General features: G+C 34.1%; 1 protein-coding gene across 1 annotated transcript in view; it reads right to left on the reverse strand.

Moving 5' to 3' along the window:
- LOC124366829 (trifunctional purine biosynthetic protein adenosine-3-like) overlaps positions 1 to 24,039 on the reverse strand; it is a gene marked incomplete at its 5' end in the record, with an annotated part of 53,421 nt that extends 29,382 nt beyond the window's left edge. Inside the window, 7 exon segments of the mRNA XM_046823430.1 lie at positions 6,531 to 6,750; positions 8,223 to 8,346; positions 13,143 to 13,273; positions 22,384 to 22,432; positions 22,434 to 22,568; positions 22,570 to 22,599; positions 23,911 to 24,039. Coding sequence (XP_046679386.1) covers positions 6,531 to 6,750; positions 8,223 to 8,346; positions 13,143 to 13,273; positions 22,384 to 22,432; positions 22,434 to 22,568; positions 22,570 to 22,599; positions 23,911 to 24,039 — 818 coding nt within the window.
- Positions 24,040 to 24,190: the final 151 nt, after the last annotated feature.

The following is a 24,190-nucleotide window of genomic DNA, read 5'->3' on the forward strand; positions in this document are numbered from 1 at the left end:
ATACCCCTTGATGTTTCAGCATGTTTACATTCTAAAGGTCCGGGATGGAGACATTTCTGTTTCTTACTAAATATATCTGTTTAGTTTTATTTTTACTAAAAACAATATCGTTACTTATACAATATTGTTCTGCCATTTTGACAGAATATGTATGTGTCAATTTTCAAATCTCTGTAAAGAGTTGTACCAGTATAAGAACTGTACTTTATATCAATGTCTTTTCCTGTTGAAAAGAATGAATTTTGGTTATAGAACCGTGAAATAATATTTTAGAGGCTCGACTAAGAAGGACCACTTCACACTAGGCAGTGAAGACGCCGAACACACTGATTTTAACAAGAGTTCACTAGGTTACACATAATGAGTTTATGAACAGTGCATATTCAAATAAAGTGTATAAAATAAACAGTTACCTTTATTTTCATGAGAGGTACCTAACCGTAGTCTGCTGTTGTTGAGGGCCAGGTTGTGATCAGTAAGTGTTGGAAATAGGCTGCTGTCTTGTAGGCAGGCGTGAAGACGGAAGATGTCCTTCACGGATTCACTCACGCACAATACGACCGCAAACGAATAGTTCATAACACTGTGGCCAGTCCTGTAGAGCACGGTAGACGCGGGTGTCCGGGAGCAGAGACGTTCTGGTAGAGATTGCCAATCCAGAGCACTGACTTTAATGTTAATGTAAATGTACAACAAATAGAATAAACTAATATTTAAATGAGAGAGTAACACATGGGGGAGAGAGTAAGTATGGTAAGCAGTGGCTAGAGAGTACATAAGTGCCCCAGGCGGGATCGAGAGTATAACGAGCAAGCGTGCCTACGCTTGCAAGGTAGGCAATTGATAAGTCAACCGTTGTGATTGGTTGGTGAGTTTACAGTAAACAGCTGATTCGGGAAACAATGGTTCATTGGTCTGTCACTGTACGTGAATATTTTAATCCAGTAAGGAATGGTATTGTAGGCACTAGGCCGCAGAAAGAGATATAGAATTAATGTAGTATATACAATTTAGTAAATAAAGGCAAATATAGAGTATAAGTTGCACAAAAAATATATACATAATTATTATTCAATAAAAGTAGCCTTTTCATATTAGGCAATAAAAACAAGTTATTTAATGCAATAAATACTTAACACCTGTGCTTTGTGTCTTGAGATGACCTTATAGTACATTTTTTCTAAACATGCTAAATAGGAAATGTTAATCCACAAACTTGTATGCCCTCTTTGTTCAATGTTAAAAATGGCACTCTGTAAATGCAATATATGAGGTTTTAAGAAAAAATATTTTATTACTTCATAAACTTTTAAAGCTTTTACTATATCAAATGTTTTATAATAAATTCTATTCAGTTCTAATAAACATTACAAATATTTGTGTTCAAAATAAACTTACTATGACATTTTTTAATATTTTATATTTCAAATTTAAAAGCAATGAAAGCAAGTTATAAAACCAATGAAATAATGATAAAAATGCAAACAGACATTACTGAAAAATTAAAGAAAGAAATAGACACCCTGAGAGATACAGTAAAAATCGTTAAGGGAAGAAAAGGAGTCTAATATCAACCAATTTCAGCTTGTAAAAGATAACCTGGAAACTTGTAATACTGAACTGGAGGCAAGAATTCAATTTCTTGAGCTCACTCTATCCTTACACACCAAGCCAAACAAGAATGAAGCTAGCAATAATGAAAAACCACATTAACATACTTAATGGTGTACCTTCCACCTACCACTCATGTTGCTTTCCTCCAGATGAAGATGTTTCATGTACAAGCCAAGGACTTTTAAAAGAAATACCTGGTGAGAAGTTTGATGAAACTCTACAAAAACCTGATAACCAACCTAAAACCTTATCTCCACTTTTAGCTGACAATGAGGACATCAACAGTGTGTTATTGAAGGAAATTGAAGACCGAATTAACTCTCAGACCTCTGTCTCCGAGAAGATTATTATAGTTGAGCCCATGATACACCGCTACTTTGATGGATCCTACCCAGTGCTCAGGGACAAGAAACAGGGGGGAAACTTCTTAGAAGATAACCACAAAGCAATAACCGCGGACATATACGAAATTGAGGAAACTCGGGCTGAAGAAGTAATGGAACTCCGTAAAATAAAAACCTACCATCCAAAAACCATAAATGCAGAACAAAATCTTAAACCCCATAGAGAAGGACAAAAAAGGCAGAAATCAAGAATCTTTTTAAACTCTGCATACCACAAACGTAATAAGCAAACACTACAGGAATTGGACCAGCATTGCACACCCAAGGCAGAGAAATATTTTATTGAACCAACACTAAAAAGTGCATTCAACTCCTTCGGTACATCTCAGCTCCAGCCCCCTTGCACAGCCTACAAATTGGACAAAGATGAAACTTTCATCGACTTCTTTAATAATAACATAAAAGACTACTTAAAAAACTTAAGTAAGGCTTCTTTTTCCAACAGTTATTATGGAAATGTTATAGGGAGAGTCAGCCAAACTCCCTTTAACAAAAAACTGAACCACGATATTTTACCTCAAGATGGACAAATACCTAACCAAGACATAGGGAGAGTCAGCCAAACTCCCTTTAGCAAAAAACTGAACTACAACATTTTATTACAAAATGGACAAATACCCGACCAAGACATAGGGAGCGTCAGCCAAACTCCCTTTAACAAAAAACTGAACCTTGATATTTTAACTCAAGATGGACAAATACCCAACCAAGACATAGGGAGAGTCAGCCAAACTCCCTTTAGCAAAAAACTGAACTACAACATTTTTATTACAAAATGGACAAATTCCCGACCAAGACATAGGGAGAGTCAGCCAAACTCCCTTTACCAAAAAAACTGAAACCACAACTCTCTATCCTACGCAACAGAAAATGAGCTACAAGAGCCCATTAACATTATACATGGTAATGGTGCAAATCAAAGTTTTTTAGACCTCTGCCAAAAGATAAAAGTAAAACTAAAAACAAAATAGTCTCTGTGCACAGAAACACAGGGGAGAAATTTAATGACACAAGTAAACTGACTATATTACATCAGAACATCAACTCCATGTCAAATAAAGTGAACAGACTAAACCACTTGTTAGACGAATTCCTCCCTAGTATTGTTGTGCTAACGGAGCACGGACTAAAACATGATGCTCTTGAAAATACCAAAATTCCTAACTATGAACTGGTAGGAAGTTTCTCTAGGATGCATCATCAAAAAGGAGGTGTAGCCATATATAAACACTTAAATCTGGGAAATAAAGTGGACAGGATTGATACAATTCCAGCACTAGAGATGATATGTGAGACCCAACTTATCAAAATCAAAGAAGGTCAAAAGAGCATCTATGTGTTGGGTGTTTATAGACCACCATCTGGGAACTTGGATGAGGCAATCGATCACTTAACAGAGATCTTGAACACAATCCCCTTTCAACAAAGCATTATAATTGGCGACATAAACGTGGACAACCTAGTTCAAGACAGTCCCTGTTTGAAACTTAATGACGCTCTTGCACAATATGGTGTTAGGAGATTATCACTGCCACCTACCAGAGTAACCAGCACTACATCAACATCAATTGACTGTGTCTGCTCCAACATCCCTTTACCAGAAGTCACAGTAGATGTCTTGACCACAGGGCTTTCGGATCACAACGCACAGCTGTGTTCAACGAATCTGAAGAAATCACCTGTTCCCACAACTTATTCAATTAGAAGACATCTTAATAAAAATAACCTTGACAGCCTGAGTGACTACTTAAAGGGACTTAACTGGGGATTAGTGCTTAATGCACCAGCTGTGGACACTGCTTTTAAAAATTTTAGCCAAATACTTAACTCTGCAATGAACCTAACATGTCCTTATAAAAAAACCAAAGCAAAGCGTAATGCAAGAGCTTGTCACTTTAATGATCCAGAAGCTCAAAGACTGAAGACCGAGTTTTTAGAAGCCTTAAATAGAGAAGAAACCACAGGTTGCGTAGCTGCTAAAACCCAAACAGCAGAAAAGAAAAAAGCCTATGATATGAGACTGAAATATCTAAAAAGGCAAGCAATAGTAGACCGCATAAGCAACTCAGAAAACAGGTCAAAAGCAGTCTGGGACACAATTAATAATGAACGCCATAAGAAGAAACAGGACACTCCACTTGAATTGACAGTCAATGGCAACAAATTAAACAATCCATTCGAAATAGCTGAGCACCTAAATACTTATTTTACAACTATAGCTGAGATAACACTAAAAGAAGCAGGTCAAACTTCAGATATCTCAAGGAAGCCTCAATGCACCACCAATGCACCTGAATTTGTTATTCATAGCACTACACAGGCAGAAGTTAAGAAAACCATCATGGCAATGAAATCAAAGCCATCAGCAGGCATAGATGATGTCTCATCTATCTTACTTAAGCACTGTGTTGATGAAATTACACTGCCTCTGACTGATATTATGAACAAGTCCTTAGCTCAGGGTATTTTTCCAGCTGACCTCAAGATTGCCAAAATAATCCCTATTAAGAAACAACCACAAAGCACAGAAGCTGGCCACTTTAGACCAATATCTCTTGTATCAACCATCTCCAAGATATTTGAAAAAATCGTTTTAACAAGATTAATAACCCACCTCATGGACAATAATTTGCTCAGTAAACACCAGCACGGATTTTTATCCTCTAAATCTACAACCACAGCTATCACTGACTTCTTTGAGAATGTAATTGACCAAATTGAAACTGGAAAAAATAGTATCTGCTATTTTCTTGGATCTAAGTAAAGCTTTCGACACACTGGGACATAATTTACTTCTTACTAAGCTAATGACTTTAGGAATCCAAGGTAATGAAATAAACTGGTTCAATAGTTATTTGAAGAACAGGACTCAACTAGTAGAGCTGAAATATACAGTTAATAACACAGTTTACCATGCTAGGTCAAAACCCCTCAATATAACAAGAGGGGTCCCTCAAGGCTCAGTACTGGGTCCAGTATTGTATGTATTGGTAACAAATGACCTCCCAGATTACCTAAAGGAGCAAGCCCACACCACAATGTACGCTGATGACACAGCTCTTATACTTGCTGAAAAAGGCCCTAATGATTTAGATTGTCAGGCCTTCATTGCTTTCAATATGGCAAAACAATATTGTCAAGAGAACGATCTTGCACTAAATGACAGCAAAACTAAACAAATCCTGTTTACAAGAGCTGCAAACTTAACCGAGGGGTTGCCAATGGTGGAAGTAGAGGACGAGACCAAATACCTGGGAGTGATCATTGACCAACATCTGTCCTGGACCCCTCATGTGGACATGGTGTGCAGGAAACTGAGTACTGCCCTGTATGTTGTAAAAAGAATAAGGTCTGTTGCAGATCTGTCAACGGCCAGGGTCGCTTATTTTGCCCTATTTGAGTCTGTTGTGAGGTATGGTTTGATAATATGGGGAGGGTCAAGTATAGGAAATATGACTAAAGTTCTAAAACTTCAAAAGAAAGCGGTAAGAATATTGGCAGGTCTAAATCATCTTGACTCGTGCAGAAGTGCTTTCAAAGACCTTGGAATTCAGACAGTGGTGGCTCTTTACATTCAACAAACCATTCTACATGTATTTAACACTGATTACAATAGACTGGGCGAAATTCATTCATATGGAACCCGCAATGTGACAGACTTCGTCTTACAACCTCATCGACTCACCATGACTACCAAGAAGCCATCTTATGCAGGTGCAAAATTTTACAATCTCCTACCAAGACACCTCAAAAGTATAACAAGAGAGTCAGCGTTGAAGAGGAATCTCAGTGCATGGCTTGCTGACAGGACTTTTTACTCCATCGAGGAATTTTTAAACTGGACATGACATTTTTATCTTGATCTATGTTTTAAACTAGATAAAATTTTTACATACATATTGACACATATTCTGTACTCGATGTATATGAATAAAGTTCTCTTTGATTGATTGATTGAAAAGCTAATTAAATTATAAAAACCTTTACCATAAGAGGCAACATATTATAACAGTATATTGTTGTTGGATCTATATAATAACTATACCAGATTTTCAAATAAAGTAATGCTTTGTGCAAGTAAATATAACAAATTTATTATTTTGGAAACAACTGTAGTAGAAAGAAGATTTCCCAAAGCAAAATTTAGAAAGAAAAATGCATTAAAATATTACATAAGGTGATTATTTCCATTACCTCAATAATCGCTAAAAGTTAAAAATTATCACTTGAATTTTGGTTGATTGTAGAGTAGTAAATATTGTAATGGTAGAAATGCGATCTGGTCTTCAGTAAGATTTATAGTCATGAAACTTGGCAAACAATCCTTATGATTTCCACTTCAGAACTCAAATACTTGCATTCCTCCTGGAGAATAGTAAGACAAATTGTAATTAGGTTTTTTAATGCTTATTTTAAACTTCTGCTAACTGTTAAAATATTTATGGTCAAACACACAGTGGCTACTTAAATTTATGTTTCCTGTGATCCACTCGTTCCATGATAAAGGCTCACCTTGGGATCCCCTTGTGGGCTATATCAGTGCGGAACTGAGCGCCGGGGAAGTGTATCCTTTGGCAAGCGGCAGTGGCCAGAGTGGCAGTCATCGACAAAGATTCGGACTTGGAGACGACAGCAAGCACTCGGCCTCCAGCAGTTACCAATTTACCGTCTACCATTCCCATACCGCAGTGGAACACCTGAGTGCCAGAACTCTCCATCACGTCTTTCACACCTAGAGGCATCCCCATACAGTAGTCTTAATTGACTGGTCCAGTAATGGATTTTTACAACTACAATAAGTATTAGGAGAACTAAAATAAGGAAGTCTCACTTACTAATTACTTGTAAAAAGAAAAAAAAACAGTTTCTGAGTTTCCAGATATGTACATAAAAAATATATATTTATATAAAACATGTCATAACATTGTTAGATTTAATTGTATCAAAATAAATGTGGTGTTTAAATATTCAGGATTTTATGCTCTGCTAGAATACATTATAAATTTGGTTTCCAGCATTTTTGACAAAAGGGATCTTTTTGATTTCCACATCTCAAACAATGCATTTGTAGAAATTTCAAAATTTGACCACAAAACAGATTTTACACATTTAGGGCTACGAATTGATTGCAACTTTGATTGGGACAAACATTCAAAATTAGTTGTCAGTTAAATAAATTCTGGACCATATGCTCTTGAAAAATGTTTCTTTAATGTATAAGTTTTGATACAATTTTATTATGTTCATATTCATTCATCCATAGCCTATGGCATTTGTGTTTATGGAGCCAAAAAAAGCAAAATTTAACAGATATCGTAATATTCCAAAAAAACCCATACCAGTTCAGCTTAGTTTAAAAATTTCTGAATCAGTTAACGAATTTATTTGAATTAAAGATAACAACCGATTTTAGACTTTACATTCTATGATAAAATGTTTTTAAAGAATTAAATTCATAAATGCTTTCAAACTATCAACAAAACATACTTATAATACTTGATTCAAGTGTGAAATTGTTTCTGAACATGTCATACTTGAACTGTTTACAAAACAAAGTGCATATGAAGATAATAAAATTCTTAAAAATGATTACTATTAATATAAAAAAATAAAATAACTATAATTTTCTTTAAATCTAAATGAATATTTAACTAGATTGGCTTTACACTCATTAGAGGAAGTTAGAGGAGTAGTTTTGGCTGCTTCTGTTATAAAATAAACAACAAAATTATTTAATTATAGGTTGTTTTAGGTTATTGATGTTTGTTGATTTTTAATTGTTTTACATGTTTATTGAGAATATTATTGTAGACATTATTCCATGTATAAAATGTACAACTAAATATTAATAAAGCATGAATGATTGATTAATTGAATATAAAATTCTCTAATGTCAATACTATTTATTTTACTTACACATGCTCATGATAGTGTTAATAAATATATATGAGTATAGTGTGTATTCTTTTTTTTAGCATTAAGAAATCCCTTCATTTTCTCAAGTGCCAGAACTGGATTAATACTTACACACTTACTGGATGTGTTAAAAATCAATTAATTCCTTCAAAAACTGAGACCCTTTCCGAATTATGAATCCAACTACTTCATCATTCCAGTAGAAATCAATAATTTCACACAGTGGATGAATAAAGTTGAAAATTGTCTTCCAAAATCATGTGCACCTGAACCATGGTGAAATCTCACCTTCAATTACGTCCCCTTTGCTGGATGATTCTGGGTAGCCCTTGGACGCCATGATGACTGCAACCACAGACATGTTCTTCTCCCACTCAATATTTTGTTCTTCCAGTCTGCCCTCACAGCACGCCTACAACAGGACAACACTATTTCACTAACATCTTTGAGTTGTACATCTGTTTGTTACATTTTCAGCAAAGAATAAGACAGGATAATATTATGGATATAAGTGGAAAAGATGTGATAAGACAAAAACTTTCCATTGTTGGGCGCTCCTCTGCTGCATTGGTACTAACATGCTTAACCCACTAGCCTTCTAGTTTATATAGCCTCTCAACTGCACAGTAAAACCCAATTAAACCCTTAGGTCCATATTAACACGTACAACCCCGCTTTGCGGTCAAATGCCACGCCCTCGTGTTTAAACGTTTCAACACATATAAACTGTATGGTTATGCATGCAATGCTGAATATAAATTTTAATTGGCTTTGGTGGTGTTTCTTTGCACTAAGTTGGTAGTTTTGTTCGATTGACATAACACTCTAATGGTAAATTTAGAAACAAGTACCAAACCACATTGCTCGTCTTTATAAGCTGTTTGTCAAAATATTTCATTTTTGTTGACTGTGTGTTTCCCTTTGCAACCATAAGTTTAGTGTTTAAAATTGTTTTTGTACTTCGGCAAGGCAGGAACTAGTTGCAATAACTAATCTTAAAGTAGTTCACCAACTACTGGAAAGAAACCTTGAAACTCGGCTCAGACCCCAGAATAAATGCCCTGGAGAAATGCCCATGAAACTTTCTCAAAGACATCGCTTGTACCACCAACAGAAAAAAAGCAGAACCTTGTAGACAGTGTCATATTTGCAAAAACACAACCAGGCGGGAATGACAGCGGCAAGAAACACGCTGTCTGTCTACGGCACACTGCTTTGCCAACTACCACTCACACAAAACTACTAAAAGTGAAGTTGCTGTAACAGTATATAAAATGTAAAATAATAATACTTTTAGTGAATAAAACCTACCATTTCAATTTTAAAAGTTCACAGAAATAAATGTGTTTTATTATGTTTTTTTTACAACAGTTTTAGAAAATGTTGTGTTGCTTTACTTTTTTCAACATCTGTGTCAAATTATGTTAGTATACTATGTAATGTAACTGACTGATAATTTTGTTTATTTGTTTTGAGTCATTAAAAGTTACTAAATATTCCATTGCTTGCATAAAAATATCATACATGTTAGTGTTTTAGCTACAAGAAAATAAAACGCAAGTTAATTAAAGATTCAAGATCTTTATTAGTCTTTAAACACAGTACACATATGCAATTGACTTCGTCAAAATACTTATTAGTAATAATTACAGTTATTTTATACAACCACTCTTAAGTTTAAAATATTAACAAAATAAAAGATTTAACAAGGATAATAAATTAATAAATAATTAACAACAAGAACATTACAAATAACAATAACAAGAGAATAAAAACAACGAAAGAATGAAACGTGTCTAAAAACTCACATCACTAGTATCACAGGCAAAGTATTCATTGACACAATAAAATGCTTTTTCTTTTAACCAGCTATTAATTACAGACTTAAACCTATCAGTACTAACTAACCAAGCTCCTTCTGGCAATTTATTAAAAAGTTTTATTTCCATATAAATGTGACTTTTCTTAGTTTTTTCTAGTCTAATTGGTGGTAAGTCAAGCTTATATAAGTTTCTTGTATTATAATCGTGAGTATTTCCTCTGATTTGATATTCATTTAAATTTTCTTTAACTTTTATGAGACAATAAAAAATATATATACAAGGCAATGTCATAATGTGAAATTCTTTAAAAATTGGCAAACACGTCTCTCTGTCTGGTACTCCTTTAATTATTCTAAGAGCTTTCTTCTGCCATATAAAAGCTTTATTAGATATTCTACTGTTACCCCATAAATTGACACCATATATCAAATGTGTGTGAAAAAAGCATAGTAAGATATAATGAGCATTTCATTACTAACACAGAACTTAAGCTTACGAAGTAAAAAATACAACTCTAGCTAACTTTTTACAAACATTTTGTACATGGCAATCCCAATTTAACTTACTATCTAAATAAATACCAATCAGTTTAACAGTTTTAAAATTTTCAAACATATTATTCATTGTAAAACAAATTTTTTCAGTTTTATTTTCATTTACTACTAAAAAGTTAGCTTGAAACCACTTAGCAGCCATTTTTAACATTGCATCTTGTTCCAATAAAAGATTTTCAATGACATAATTACTATGTAAAAGTGTGGTGTCGTCAGCATAAAGGACAGATTTACATGGAACATTACAGGAAAAGTCATTGACAGCTATAGTAAAAAGAAATGGGCCAAGTACTGAGCCTTGAGGCACTCCATTTTTAATTTCATTAAAGTTAGACTTATCATCACCTTGAACAACCATCTGTTTCCTACAGCTAAGATATGATGATAAAAGATTCAGTTCAATTCCTGTAATACCATAACGTGTCAGTTTATCCAAGATCAAAGTATGTGAAATACAATCGAAAGCCTTGGACAAATCAATTAAGGTTGCAGACTGTACAGCTTTATTTTCAAAACTTAAGATTATGTCATTAACGACAGATTCAACTGCCATTACAGTGTTACAAACCAGGCATGAAACCAAACTGTTCATTACACAAAAGATAATTAAGTGAGAAATAATCATACAGTTGCTCCTTAATACAATACTCGAAGATTTTACCAATGATGGGTACCAAAGATATGGGGCGGTAGCTAGATGGATCTAACTTGTCTCCCTTCTTATATATAGGAATTATTTTTACCAGCTTGAGAGCATTTGGAAAAACACCTTGTTCTAACATCTTATTATATAAATATACTAGAGGATCTATAATAACAAAAATTATTTTTTTAACCAAAAAATTAGAAAACCCATAAAAATCTTCACTCTTGGATGAACTAAGTTTAGATATACACAGTTTAATGTCCTGTTTTACAATTTTTCTCCATGTAAATTTTTCTCTTAAAAAACACTTATCAAGAAAATTATTTAATAGTTGTAAAGCCTCACCATTATTTTTAGTAATATTCTTATTGAGCTCATCTGACACACCCACAAAATAGTCATTAAACTCTTGAGAATTTATATTAGATTGCTGACTCAGGGTCAAACTCTCCAAATTAGTTTTTATAATACTCCATGTAGCTTTACACTTATTTTTTGAATTTTTAATGAAATTATCATTTGCAGTTTTTTTTAGCTTGGTCTATTTTGTATCTATATATTTTCTTAGCATGGATATAATCTTTTTTGTATGTAGCTTTATTTTCTACATTTACACAGTTCTTAAACTTATCATATATAACCATTAAAATATCTCTCATTTGCTTTAGTTCTGGAGTAAACCAGTTTATTTTTTTTCCAGATTTGGTTGATTTTCTTTTTACAAGTTTAGTAGGACAATGCAAATTAAATGTATCTGTTAAATATTCTATAAATAAAGTAAATGCATCATCTATATTTGAGAATTCTGTTAAATAATTCCAATCAGTTAAAAATAATTCATCCTTAAAATTATTAACATTATCTAACCTTAGGTTTCTAACAGTACTAAAGTAAACATTTTCATTCTTGACACCACTATTGTCAATAAATTTTGCCAAAAATTCCAGCATGATCTGATAAGTTTGGCTGATATATAATACAATCCCTGTTTCTCCACTCCATGGTTAGTGATTACATTATCCAGACACGCACTCTTTCGAGTCGGATGTGAATTGAGACAAAAACAAATCATGAGACCTCAATAAATTTTGAAAACTTTCGGCTTGCTGAGTATTTTTATTGATATCAATATTAAAATCGCCACAGATAATTAGTTTACCCTTATGTTTATTTTTCGCAAATTTAATAAAATGTTCAAGTTGATAAAGAAAAAAACATACATCAGAGTCAGGAGTACGATAGATGCTAGCAGTAACAGTACTATTATTAATCACAGCTGCAGTAATTTCAAATACTTTTTCAATACAAAAACTATTTACATTGAAACTTTTAAATTCTATACTATCCTTCACAAATATACAAGAACCCCCTCTAGTTAGGGCAGGACATCTACAATAAATGTCGGCTATTTTGTAACCAGTCGGAACATATAATAAACTTTCATCTTGGTGCAAACCAATGCTCATTTAAGGTTATGACATCACAATTTAACTTATCTAATATTAATTCTAAGGGTAAAATTTTACTTCTCAAGGACTGAATGTTGAGATGAAACACTTTTCAGGAGCCTGAAGTCTTCTGTGATGACTGATGGTGGTTTGCCACAGTCGTTGTCAGCTGATCGTTGTAGCTACACTTGCAGGTTGACTGTCACCAACATCCAGTGCTTCGCAGATCCTCTCCGCCAGCCACCGTTTACCATTCAGATTGAAATGCATTCCATGAGCAGTATGCAAATGTCGTTCCGCACTACTGGATTCCACAAAGATCACGTTTGAGTAGTCCTTGCTCATGATTTTTAGGGCAGTATTTGTTTTTCTTATCTCAACATTAATACAAGACCATTCTAATAAATCATACCTGTTTGGGATGTCGACCAGTACTACTCTTTTGTCCCTAACTTGGTCTAAAGTTGTTTTAATACCTGAAAGAGCCTTGTCTGCCTCATTCTTCGACATGTCATTTGTGCCACAAATTATGACCAGAACATCCTGATTTTGTGTTAGTTCTTCTTTAATGTTTCTTTCATTTAATACACGATCCGTTCTGCCACCCGGATTCACAAAACCGACTGGTGTAAAAGCAAAATATAATGGTTTAGAATACTTTTCATTATAACTATTAAATGGTAATAGTTTTTAGAATTGTATCAATGTAAAGAGTAAATTGTTTTAGAATTACTTACCAGCATTATTTCATACAGGTCTGATTCCAGTAGTGGCAGTAAAACTTCCGTCTCAGGATCACCAAAGCGACAATTGAATTCCAACACTTTCGGCCCAGTTCTTGTCATCATTAAACCAGCATACAGAACCCCTTGAACCATCCATGTCAATGAACACAAGTATTTTTGTTAGATATATTACAAAAAGATCTTGAGTATGGTAAAGACTAATTATATTGTACGTGAAATTCTGGATAAGAAAACGTTGACAGTTTCTGATTCACACATTATATCAAATCGATTCAATGAGTAATTTCTTAAATGTAGTGAATAATTTAGATTTGAACAAAAATGTGAATGATAATTTCTTGTCTATGCACTATAACAATTATTTTCCATGTAGAATGGAAGTTCATTCGTTTTTTATTGAACCAGTTTTAGCTGAAGAGTTGCTGTGTGTTATAAAATCTCTAAAGAATAACACTGCGCCTGGTATTGATGGAATAAGCACTTGTACACTAAAGGAAGTTTCTGAAAATATTTTAGATGTTTTTCTGTATATAATTAATCTTAGCTTCCAAACTGGCATTTTTCCAACTAAATTAAAAAATGCTGTTGTCATACCAATTTTTAAGAGTGGTTCCAGTTTATTATGCAGTAATTATCGTCCGATATCATTGCTTTCTTGTTTCTCTAAGGTTATTGAGAAGGTAATGAAGCATAAGCTTATGAAGTTCTTAAGTAAAACAAATTTTTTTAGTACCAAACAGTTTGGATTTAGATCCGGACTAAACAACTGAACATGCCTTATTAAACTTTATGACCAATGTTTATGATGGAATTAATGACGGAAAAAATGTTAGTGGCCTATTTTTAGATATCAAAAAAGCCTTTGATACAGTTGACCATAATATTCTTTTGGAAAAGCTTTATCGGTGTGGCATTCGGGGAGTTGTATATGATTGGTTTCAGAGTTTACTTGCTGAAGAGAAAACAATGTGTCAAAATTAATGCTGTATGTAGTGACATGGGTGTAATTAAAAATGGTGTACCACAAGGATCAGTTCTTGGAGCTATTTTATTCATAATATATATAAATGATTTTTGTAATGCTCGCTTTCATGGTACTTTAACATCTTTTGCGGATGATACTGCCTTGTGCTATGCCAGCAAGGATTTGGACTCAGTACGAGTAGCAATGAGTCGCGACCTTGATGCGATACAGTGGTGGTTCACTGTGAATCATATGCAACTGAGCATTGAAAAAACAAAATACATAAATTTTTCTTTAAAAAAAGAAGTAAATTTTTCAGTACCGATTTTATATAGGTGTGCAGATTGTATTAGTCAACAAATTCATTGTAAAAAAAGTAAATGTTCTGTTTTGGGTAAAACCAGTGAAATAAAGTATTTAGGTGTATATGTTGATAGTGAAAATGAATTGGAAGATACATATAAGTAAATTAAATAGTAAAATAAATAAAATCCTAAGGTTTTTCTATTTTTTAAAAAGTATGTGTAGTGAGAGAGTTTTGCGTACAGTTTATTTTTCAATGGTGCAGAGCAGAATAGAGTATGGAATAGTATTTTGGGGCAATACATATATTTCTTACTTGAACTCAATATATCTACGGCAGAAGCATTTGGTAAGAATAATCTCGAATAAAACTAAATATGAACCTTCTCGTCCATTGTTCTTAGACCTAAAAATTTTTCCTCTGAGATATTTATATGTATTCAAAGTATTAAAACTTTTTTACTGTAGAAGTGGAAATATTCCAGCCAATGTAAATACCTATAAATTGAGATTAAGAAATGCAAATAAATTTACAATACCTAAGCCAACAATATCTTTTTACACTAGAACATATAATTTTATCGCACCAAAGATTTTTAACCAAATACCTGATTATATTAAATATTCATACAACAAAAATATTTTTTTGAATAGACTAAAATCATGGCTCTTTCATTTGGAAGATATTGAGTTTTTGTTTAATATTATACAATAGCTTACTTATTCAGATGATCAGTGTTTATCAGTAATGTATGGTTAATATTTGTATGTAAATATTTATTTATTGTTAATATAGTTGTGAAGTCAATATTTTTGTTTTTATTATGTATCTGTAGTCTATGTTCTGCTTCCTTGTGGATGGTGGTACAGGAAGTCAGGTGTTGTTACTTTCTCTTGTTGCAAGTTTGCATTTGTTTTATTTTGTTAACTGTGGATAAATTTTTTGCTAAGGCACAACATGTTTGTTTTTTTGAGACCATCTTTGTCAATTTTCTTAAAAAATAATTTTTTCTGAGTGCTATTGTTTTTTTTGTAAGTACTGTAAAGGTAACCTCTGAACAGGCTTGCCTTAGAGGCCCTAGATTTTCTTAAATTTTCCTTCTTGTGTTAATATTTACCTACTGTAATATGTACATACTTGTATATTGTAATAGTTAAGGCTGTTTTCAATGCAAAACTACTAAGTTAAGTAATTAAAATAATGGTCAGCCTGACAAGAGAATTATTAAATGTTGAGATAAAAGTGTACATTTTGTTAACTGTTGAAATTTAAGAAAATAAAATTCTTTATTCTTTATTCTTTACGTTGTGTATTATAACAGTATACAGGGTGATTCATGAAGTTCTCCCCCCACTCCTACAGCACATTGCACTAGTAAAAATAATGAAAAAATGTTATATAAACATAGGTCCGAAAACGCTTCGTTAGCGGAGTTACAGCTAGCGAAAGAATTTCGCCTGAATTCCTGGGTAAAGAGTAAAATAAAGCCATACTGAACTTTTGGAAAGGTTAATTAAGTAAGAAATATCGTGGATTCTTATGTATTTTTACCTGATAAAGCTAATAAAATAGGTTTCAGAACTGTACCTGTAGTAGTTTTTGAGGGATTCAGGGTTAAATGCAAAAAAATTGGGGCCACGAAACAATGTTTTTTTAAGTTTGATGTACAATAACTTTGTTAAATTGGTAATAAATACATAAAATCAACAAACATTAATTGTAGAGAATTTAATTCTGAGAAAATTTATATAATCAAAGTCTAAAATAAAACAGGAAAATAAGTACCAAAAAAATTCGATTTTATTCAGTATAATACATTACTAGCTGTAAAGAAAAATACCGTACGGTATTCAGTTAAAATAAAAGAAAAACAAAATGTTTGTTCCTTAATGATGAGATTAAATTGAGAAAACAAGATTAACTGTTAAATAAATTTGTTTGTAAATAAAAATATCATGTTTTTATTACGTTGTATTTTTTTTTTAATAAAAATTTACATCAAATGTTCGAAAATAAATGAAGCAAACATTTTCCCATTATTGTTTACTAATCATCGAAATGCAGTTTTTTGTTTTATTAATTTCTAAGTTGGTAACGCACGAATAACAGCTGATTCAAACAATGGTATTCTGTGTACTGTTACGTTAGAACTGTGTATTAGTGGTGTTTTGCAAGCTACAGCAGGAGATCGGGTTCTGTGAATCGTGTTATTAAATGCAATTTTTCTGTGAGTTAAAATTCGATTGTTTATTAAGCGAACAAATGCCTTACTTATTTACATCAGAGGAATACGCTGATATGGTTTTTATTTTGGGTTACTGTAATGGTAATGCTAGAGCTGCTGTAGAAGAATATGAACTACGTTACCCTAATAGGAGGATTCCAGATACCAAAACAATTTCAGGAAACTTTTCGTACTCTTCGGGAAACAGGATCACTACCAAGTACTAGAAACCAATTATGAACGAGCGGTCCAACTTGAAGATGATATTGTTATTAATGCTGTTCATCGCAGTCCAGGTGTAAGTACACACGACGTTATTTCTAGGCGGATAGGAGTTTGACAGCAGTCAACGGTGTGGAGGTCATTAATCGAAAACAAATTTTATCCGTTTCATAAACAAAAGGTTCAAACATCTACAGCTAGGGGATGGTCCGCTTCGCTTGGAGTTTTGCAACTTTTTGAATATTAATAATCAACTCTACAAGCGTATTTTGTTTACGGATGAGGCACAATTCACTCGGGATGTTGTCAATAACTTGCACAATGAAACACTCATGGGCAGAAGAAAATCCACATGAGGTAGTGGAACAGAACTTTCAACACCGTTTTAGCGTCAATGTCTGGTGTGGCCTTTTGCACAATCGGCTGATTGGACCTTTCATATTACCTGGACGCCTAAAATGCTGAGTTCTATTTGCATTTCCTTCAAGAAGAGTTGCCGCAGCTGTTAGAGAATGTTCCTATTACATCTCAGACAAAATTTGTACTTCCAACATGACGGAGCACCTCCCCACTTTTCACGTGCCGTTTCTGCTTACTTAAATCATCAATTTCCTGGACACTGGATTGGTCGTGGAGGGCCTCACCCTTGGCCACCAAGATCACCAGATCTATCTCCATTGGATTATTGCATCTGGGAATGGATGAAAGACATTGTATACAAGACAAAAGTGAATTCTCGTGATGAATTAATTGCCCCGTATTATGGATTCGGCTGTGCAGATACAGGAAAGTCCTGAAAAATTAAGAAACGCAACAAAAGCAATACACAAACGTGCTGCAAAATGTATTGATAATGATGGCCTCATCTTCGATACATCTATTATAAAAAGGTGCGTACCCAACCTGATTAATTTTGCTTAAAACTAGTAATGTATTATACTGAATAAAATCGATTTTGTTTTTTTGGTACTTATTTCTGTTTTTGCTTTTAGACTTTGATTATATCAATTTTCTCAGAATTAAAATTCTCTACAATTAATGTTTGTTGATTTTATGTATTTATTACCAATTTAACAAAGTTATTGTACATCAAACTTAAAAAAAAACATTGTTTCGTGCCCCAATTTTTTGCATTTAACCCTGAATCCCTCAAAAACTACTACAGGTACAGTTCTGAAACCTATTTTATTAGCTTTACCAGGTAAAAATACATAAGAATCCACGATATTTCTTACTTAATTAACCTTTCCAAAAGTTCAGTATGGCTTTAATTTTACTCTTTACCCAGGAATTCAGGCGAAATCTTTCGCTAGCTGTTAACTCCGCTAACGAAAGCGTTTTCGGACCTATGTTTATATAACATTTTTTCATTATTTTTACTAGTACAATGGGGGGAGAACTTCATGAATCACCCTGTATATACGCAGACTTTCTAAGCGTACATTTAGAGTCAAAGTCAAAATGTTCTTTATTCATATACATCAAGGTACAGAGATAGTGTCAAAAATTAATAAACCTAATTGGTGACATCAAACATTTAGAGTAGAATATTAATGTCCAGGATTGGTCATTTGGTAAAATTCTTCAAGTGTGTAGATGGCCTGGGTGTGAGAGCAGTTTTATGGAGTTCAGTCTTTAGCTGTTTCCCCTTCTTCGTTCTTATTTCTATCGGTAGACAGTTGCTCAGCTTTCTTCCTATGTAGGATGGTTTTTTTCATACTGTGCTAAGTGGTGAATGGGCAGTGGATACATAGTTTGAGTTGCGGGTGTTGTAGTAGTGCAGGTCTTCAAGCCTTGATTAGGTTTTCTCTGTCAACATATAAAAATAACTTCTTGTATGTAGAGAGCGGTCACTGTCAAGATCTTTAATGTTGCAAAGACCTCTCTGCAGCTTTCCCAGAAATGAAGGTTTGCAAGGATTCTTATTGCTTTTTTTTGAAGGATTAGGATTCTGGTCATGTTAGCATTTGATGTCCCTCCCCATACAGCTAGACCGTATCTTATATGTACCTCAAATAGAGCAAATAGGCAGTACGTGCTGTAGTCAGATCACCAATTTCTTTAACCTGTTTGAGTGCATATAGGCTTGAGTTAAGTCTATTGCATAGCTGGTCAATATGGGGTGTCCAGGATAAGCTTGAGTCAATTGTAATTCCGAGGAATTTGGTTTGTTCAACCAAGTTAACTTCTGGTGAGCAATTAATTTTGTCCTGTTCTTCTCCCAAAACCCTAATTGGGTAGTTTTAGAGGGGTTAACCACTAAGTCATTTCCATCACAATATTGATATGCCATGTTGACTGCAATAAAAGCATTTACACTAAGGTTTTCAGGTGTATTGTTGTCAAGGATTAAGGTTGTATCGTCAGCGTACATCAAAGTTTTAGTATATTCATGTAAGTATTCTGGAAGGTCATTAGTAAAAAGAATAAAAAGCACTGGACCCAGCACGGATCCCTGTGGGACACCTCTATGTATAGGATGGGGTTGTGATCGGAATGCTTTAGTCAACCCTTTTTCAGTAGACTTTAGTTCGACTATTTGACTTCTGTCTTTGAGGTAGCTTTCAAAAACCATTTCAGAGCTGTTTCTGTTACACCAAGTGCTTTTAGTTTCTTCTGTATGAGGTCATGACCCAGGCAGTCGAAAGCCTTGCTCAAATCCAAGAAGATAGCTGTGGTCAGGTTGCCTTTTTCTATGCTGTCAGTCACTGATTCTATCAAGCTAATCATTGCTGTAGTTGTTGACTTGCCATTGACGAAGCCATGCTGAGAGCTGCTTAACAGGTTGTTCAACCTGCAATGTTCTAATAGCCTGACGAGAACAATTTTCTCACAAAGTTTTGAGACAGTTGGTAGTAATGAAATGGGTCTGTAATTACTTAATTCTGATTTACTTGCCAGCCTTAAATTTAGGATAGATTTTTGATTTAGAAGTAGTATTCAGACATTTGTAGTGGTAAGAAAGAAAATAACAAAGAAGATAGCAAGGGAGTATTATAGTAAATAGTAAATTAAACGTTATAGATGCATGAAACAGTTTGATGCAGATGTAAGAGGAAATGACATTGGTACAAATAAGTCTCTTGTACAAGAATATCGTCAAAATAAGCAGTTCTTGAATAAATTGATCTCATGAAACTTATGAAACTCACTATGTGCTGTCTTTACTACACACCATAGACGTTTCGCTATATATTGTAGCTTATGATAAGTACAATTATGCTCAGTCTGCTACCACTATCAGTCAAATATATGTCTTTACAGTTATTCTCTAGTCCATTTTCAAATCCAATATAAACACTGTAATACTGTATTTTTACCCTTAAGCTGAGTGCAATGGTGTCAGCTGTATTTGTAAGAAATGCCACGAAATTGCGATTAGCCTAGCAAAATTTCTCACTAACAAAATGCAAGTAATTCGGTGACGATTCATCACTATTATCTATTTTACGCTGCTCCTCTTTATATCTATGTGTCTTTCAATGTGTCAACATAACATTGTGTATACCTAATAATTTTCTTTTCCTGTGATGTTTGGAAAATTAATGTATCCAATTAGGAGAAATAAAGAGAAAAAACCAATAACCAACCATGGCTACTATGGGGCAGACAGACTAGGTACTGCAGGTCAGAGGTCTGCGATACACAAACTTTCAGTACACGAGACTTGGGATTTGTGCTGGTACACAAGGTCGGTTCAGTACAGGCAAAAAATAAACCAAAGAAACTTTCATCTGAACTATACTGTTAACTTAGTTTTATCGTTTTGAATAAAAACAACCCTAAGAAATCAACTATCAAAGAAATGTATATAGCTACAACGAATAGATGCAGCAACGATGATGTACCAAATTAAATATATCAAATACAAATTATAAACCAAAATTACTATTTGTTATAATAATGGTAATTTATTAATATGTTTATATATCTGAATTTTTTTCATTCAAAAAGTACAACACATGTCAGCAACGAGTAAATTTGCGTACTAACGATTAGCTGTTAGTACCTATTGGATTTGAGATTCATATTTGACACATTATTACTAGTTGTAATATTGTGAAGTCGTGACTTTCAAAGTGTATTTTAAGCACTTCTGTTGGTTCATGAACAAGTGAAAAGAGCCGTATTGGATATCGGAATCAATCTATCCCTACTAAAAATTCAGTAAACACTATAAAAATTCACGCATAATCCACGCACAGAATTGTTACAGAATTTACCCAAAGTGCGGTTAATTCGCTATCTGTAGAATAATTAGACACAATACCAATCAGTACCTTCCACAGTTGGTCCCAGAATACGAGCATAATTAGAGTTTTCATGTATTGGTTCTTAAATATTTTAAGTGTTTGCATTAATAATACAAGAGTAGAATCATGTCATCACAAAAACTGAACTACAAAAATAAATAAAATATAGGGAAATGCTGTGGTTCAATTCACGTGTGATCATTTAGATTGCAGTTATGGACAGTGAAACAACACAACGTAAGACTCCACACGTAACGTTTAGGTTGGACGATTTGATTAGAACAGTTTGAATTATCCGACCAATCGTCACGTCTGTAGGGAAGTCATTCAGATGATTCGTTTGATCGAGAAATATTGGAACTCCATACCAAAGCTGCTCTGACAACGAAAACTGACGTGTGTGGAATTCGGCCAGCAGATCGTCTGCAGACATAATCTCACTTTAGCTTGGTTATTAACCTATGGTAATCTGAACATGATTGATGGAGCATTCATGCACAGACCAAACTGAGACGATCAGTCGGCCAACTTTAATCATCCAACAGATCGTTGCAATGTATGGGGAGCTAATGCGAAATAGGGATAGAACTAACCAAAATAAATTCTGAGACACTAGTGGAAGCACCCTTGGATTAACTGGATTGTGAAACGCAAAACACTTAATATAGGAACTAGATTGATCATATGAGTGTCAATGACACAAATACACCAATAACATTATTGCCTCTATTACAAACCTTATCGTACTGAAGTCATCCCTTTTATCAAACCAGACAACATCCTTCATTAGATAATGCCACAAATACCATGTCGCTTACAGGATCATGACATTTAATCCGACCACCACATCATATACAGAATCATGATGTTTGGTGTGACCACCATGTTGCATACAGAATCATGAAGTTTTAATGCAACCACCACATCATAATATAGAATCATATCGTTTGATGCAACCACCATGTCATACAGAATCATTAGGTTTGATGCAACCACTGTGCATGTCACATACAGTATCATGATGTTTTCATGTGATCGCCATGTCATATATGGCAATTGGTTTCATATCTTGGTGCCTAAACGTGATATTTGAGAAGCATTTTTGGAACATCTAAAGGTAAAATTTTTGTATAGATGCGAGTTAATTGAACCTAAGTTTAGAACTAGCAGTGAAACACAAAATAATTTTATTCAACCAAGAAGAAAATAACATAATGTAATAGTAACACTTAAGAGAGGTGGCGATTTATAATAAACGTATTTACCAACAAACGGACATCCTTCCTCACTGAGTCCCTTCACAGCACGCTGCAAAAATGTTCTCCTCTACACTCTTCAACGCCCGTGGAGACAGAAGGAGGCAGGGAGCGTAGGCTCCCATCCCTCCTGTGTTGGGGCCCAGGTCTCCGTTCAGGGCTCGCTTGTGATCCTGAGCTGGCACCATTGCTTTCAACAGTGCGACCATCACAGAACCCTAATACCTACACAAACATGTGAGATATCTCATTATGTGTGAAATTTGGTTATCCAATACAGTTAATGGACAACAGACTTTTAATCAAATTGTGAGTGAATTAGTCTGTGGCGCAATATAAAAGCCTTGTAGTGTGCTCTTTTCATTCATCCCTTTAACGTGCTACATGATCACTAGATCTTGTGGGATAAATTCTCCATGTACCAAGTCACAATAATCAAATACAATTAGATTTAGTACTAAATGAGTCTATGGGATCTCACATCGTGTATACAAAATTATTTTTTCTTATAATGAAATAATTATTGTTATGCAGACCTCACCAACGGAGAAATTACAAAAGACTATCTATAGATCTCCTGAAAGGAAGAATGGAATGTCAATGTTTAAGAGGGGGTCAATTAATTATCCCATATTAATTTTTTAGTAGAAAAATACTAACTATATATTATACAATATTTAATATATTATATAATATTTATTATATTATATTGTTAGTAACAAAATCTTTTTCTAAGGACAGAATCGACTGAGATCTCATTAGGCCACACTAGTGTAATCAATAATTTAACAATGATTATCAGTATCAAAACTAATCCTCAAATTTACATCTACGCTGTAAACTATATTGTGGTCCATATTGTATTATTTATAATAAATAAAACCAACTCAACTATTCTAAGCTTCGGAATCTCGTAACATAATTGTATATACAAGGGTAAATAAAATACAAACAGTAATTTTGCTATTGTTCTAAGAATGTAGGTCCTAACTAGATAATGCTGTGTGGACTAGATTTTTGGTTTAAGAGAAGTGGCGTGAACTGTTCTGGTTAGTGTTCAGTTCAAACATTGCCGTCAGTATAGCCATGACTGAGCAAGAAGTCCCTTCGTCTGTTGTGCAACAGATTATTATTCTTTTTAACCAGTTTTGGGAACAGTACACTGTCTCAGAATTGTGTGTTTACATGGGCAAGAGAATTTAAGAGTGGACAAAAACAGGTTGAAAATCTAAAATCATGATCGACGCCCAAGGACAAGCCTCACAGATGACAATATGCCGTTTAAAAATCTGCTGGAAAAGTCCTTGCAACAATTTATTTTTGGCCTATGGGGAATTTTATTTGTTGATTATAAATCTGCATTATCAATTATTATTTTAAGAACCAAATACTTACAAATAGGCTCATTTATCAAACAAAATTTAATGTTTTGTAATTTAATTCCCTGATTCCATAACTCATATAAGCAATTTTCCCTTCAACTGTTAACAATGATCATAGTTATATTCTGTAAAGGTAAATTATTAAGTGACTTACCGAAACTTCATGACCCTCCAGCCGTTCTTCCACAATAACTGTGTTTCCAGCTGTTCCAAACTTGTTGTTCACCAGAGCCTCCTCGATAGCAGCGCAAACCTCATCTCTGCTTTCTGCCACCACCACACCCCCCCCCCCCACCCCCCCCCCCCCCCACCCCCCCCCCCCCCCACCCCCCCCCCCCCCCACCCCCCCCCCCCCCCACCCCCCCCCCCCCCCACCCCCCCCCATACAAAAAATGGACTGTATCTTTTTTTATTTTTCATTAGAATTTGTCATG

The sequence above is a fragment of the Homalodisca vitripennis genome, chromosome 7 (assembly GCF_021130785.1).
Source record: "Homalodisca vitripennis isolate AUS2020 chromosome 7, UT_GWSS_2.1, whole genome shotgun sequence".
In the NCBI taxonomy this organism is placed as follows: Eukaryota; Metazoa; Arthropoda; class Insecta; order Hemiptera; family Cicadellidae; genus Homalodisca; species Homalodisca vitripennis.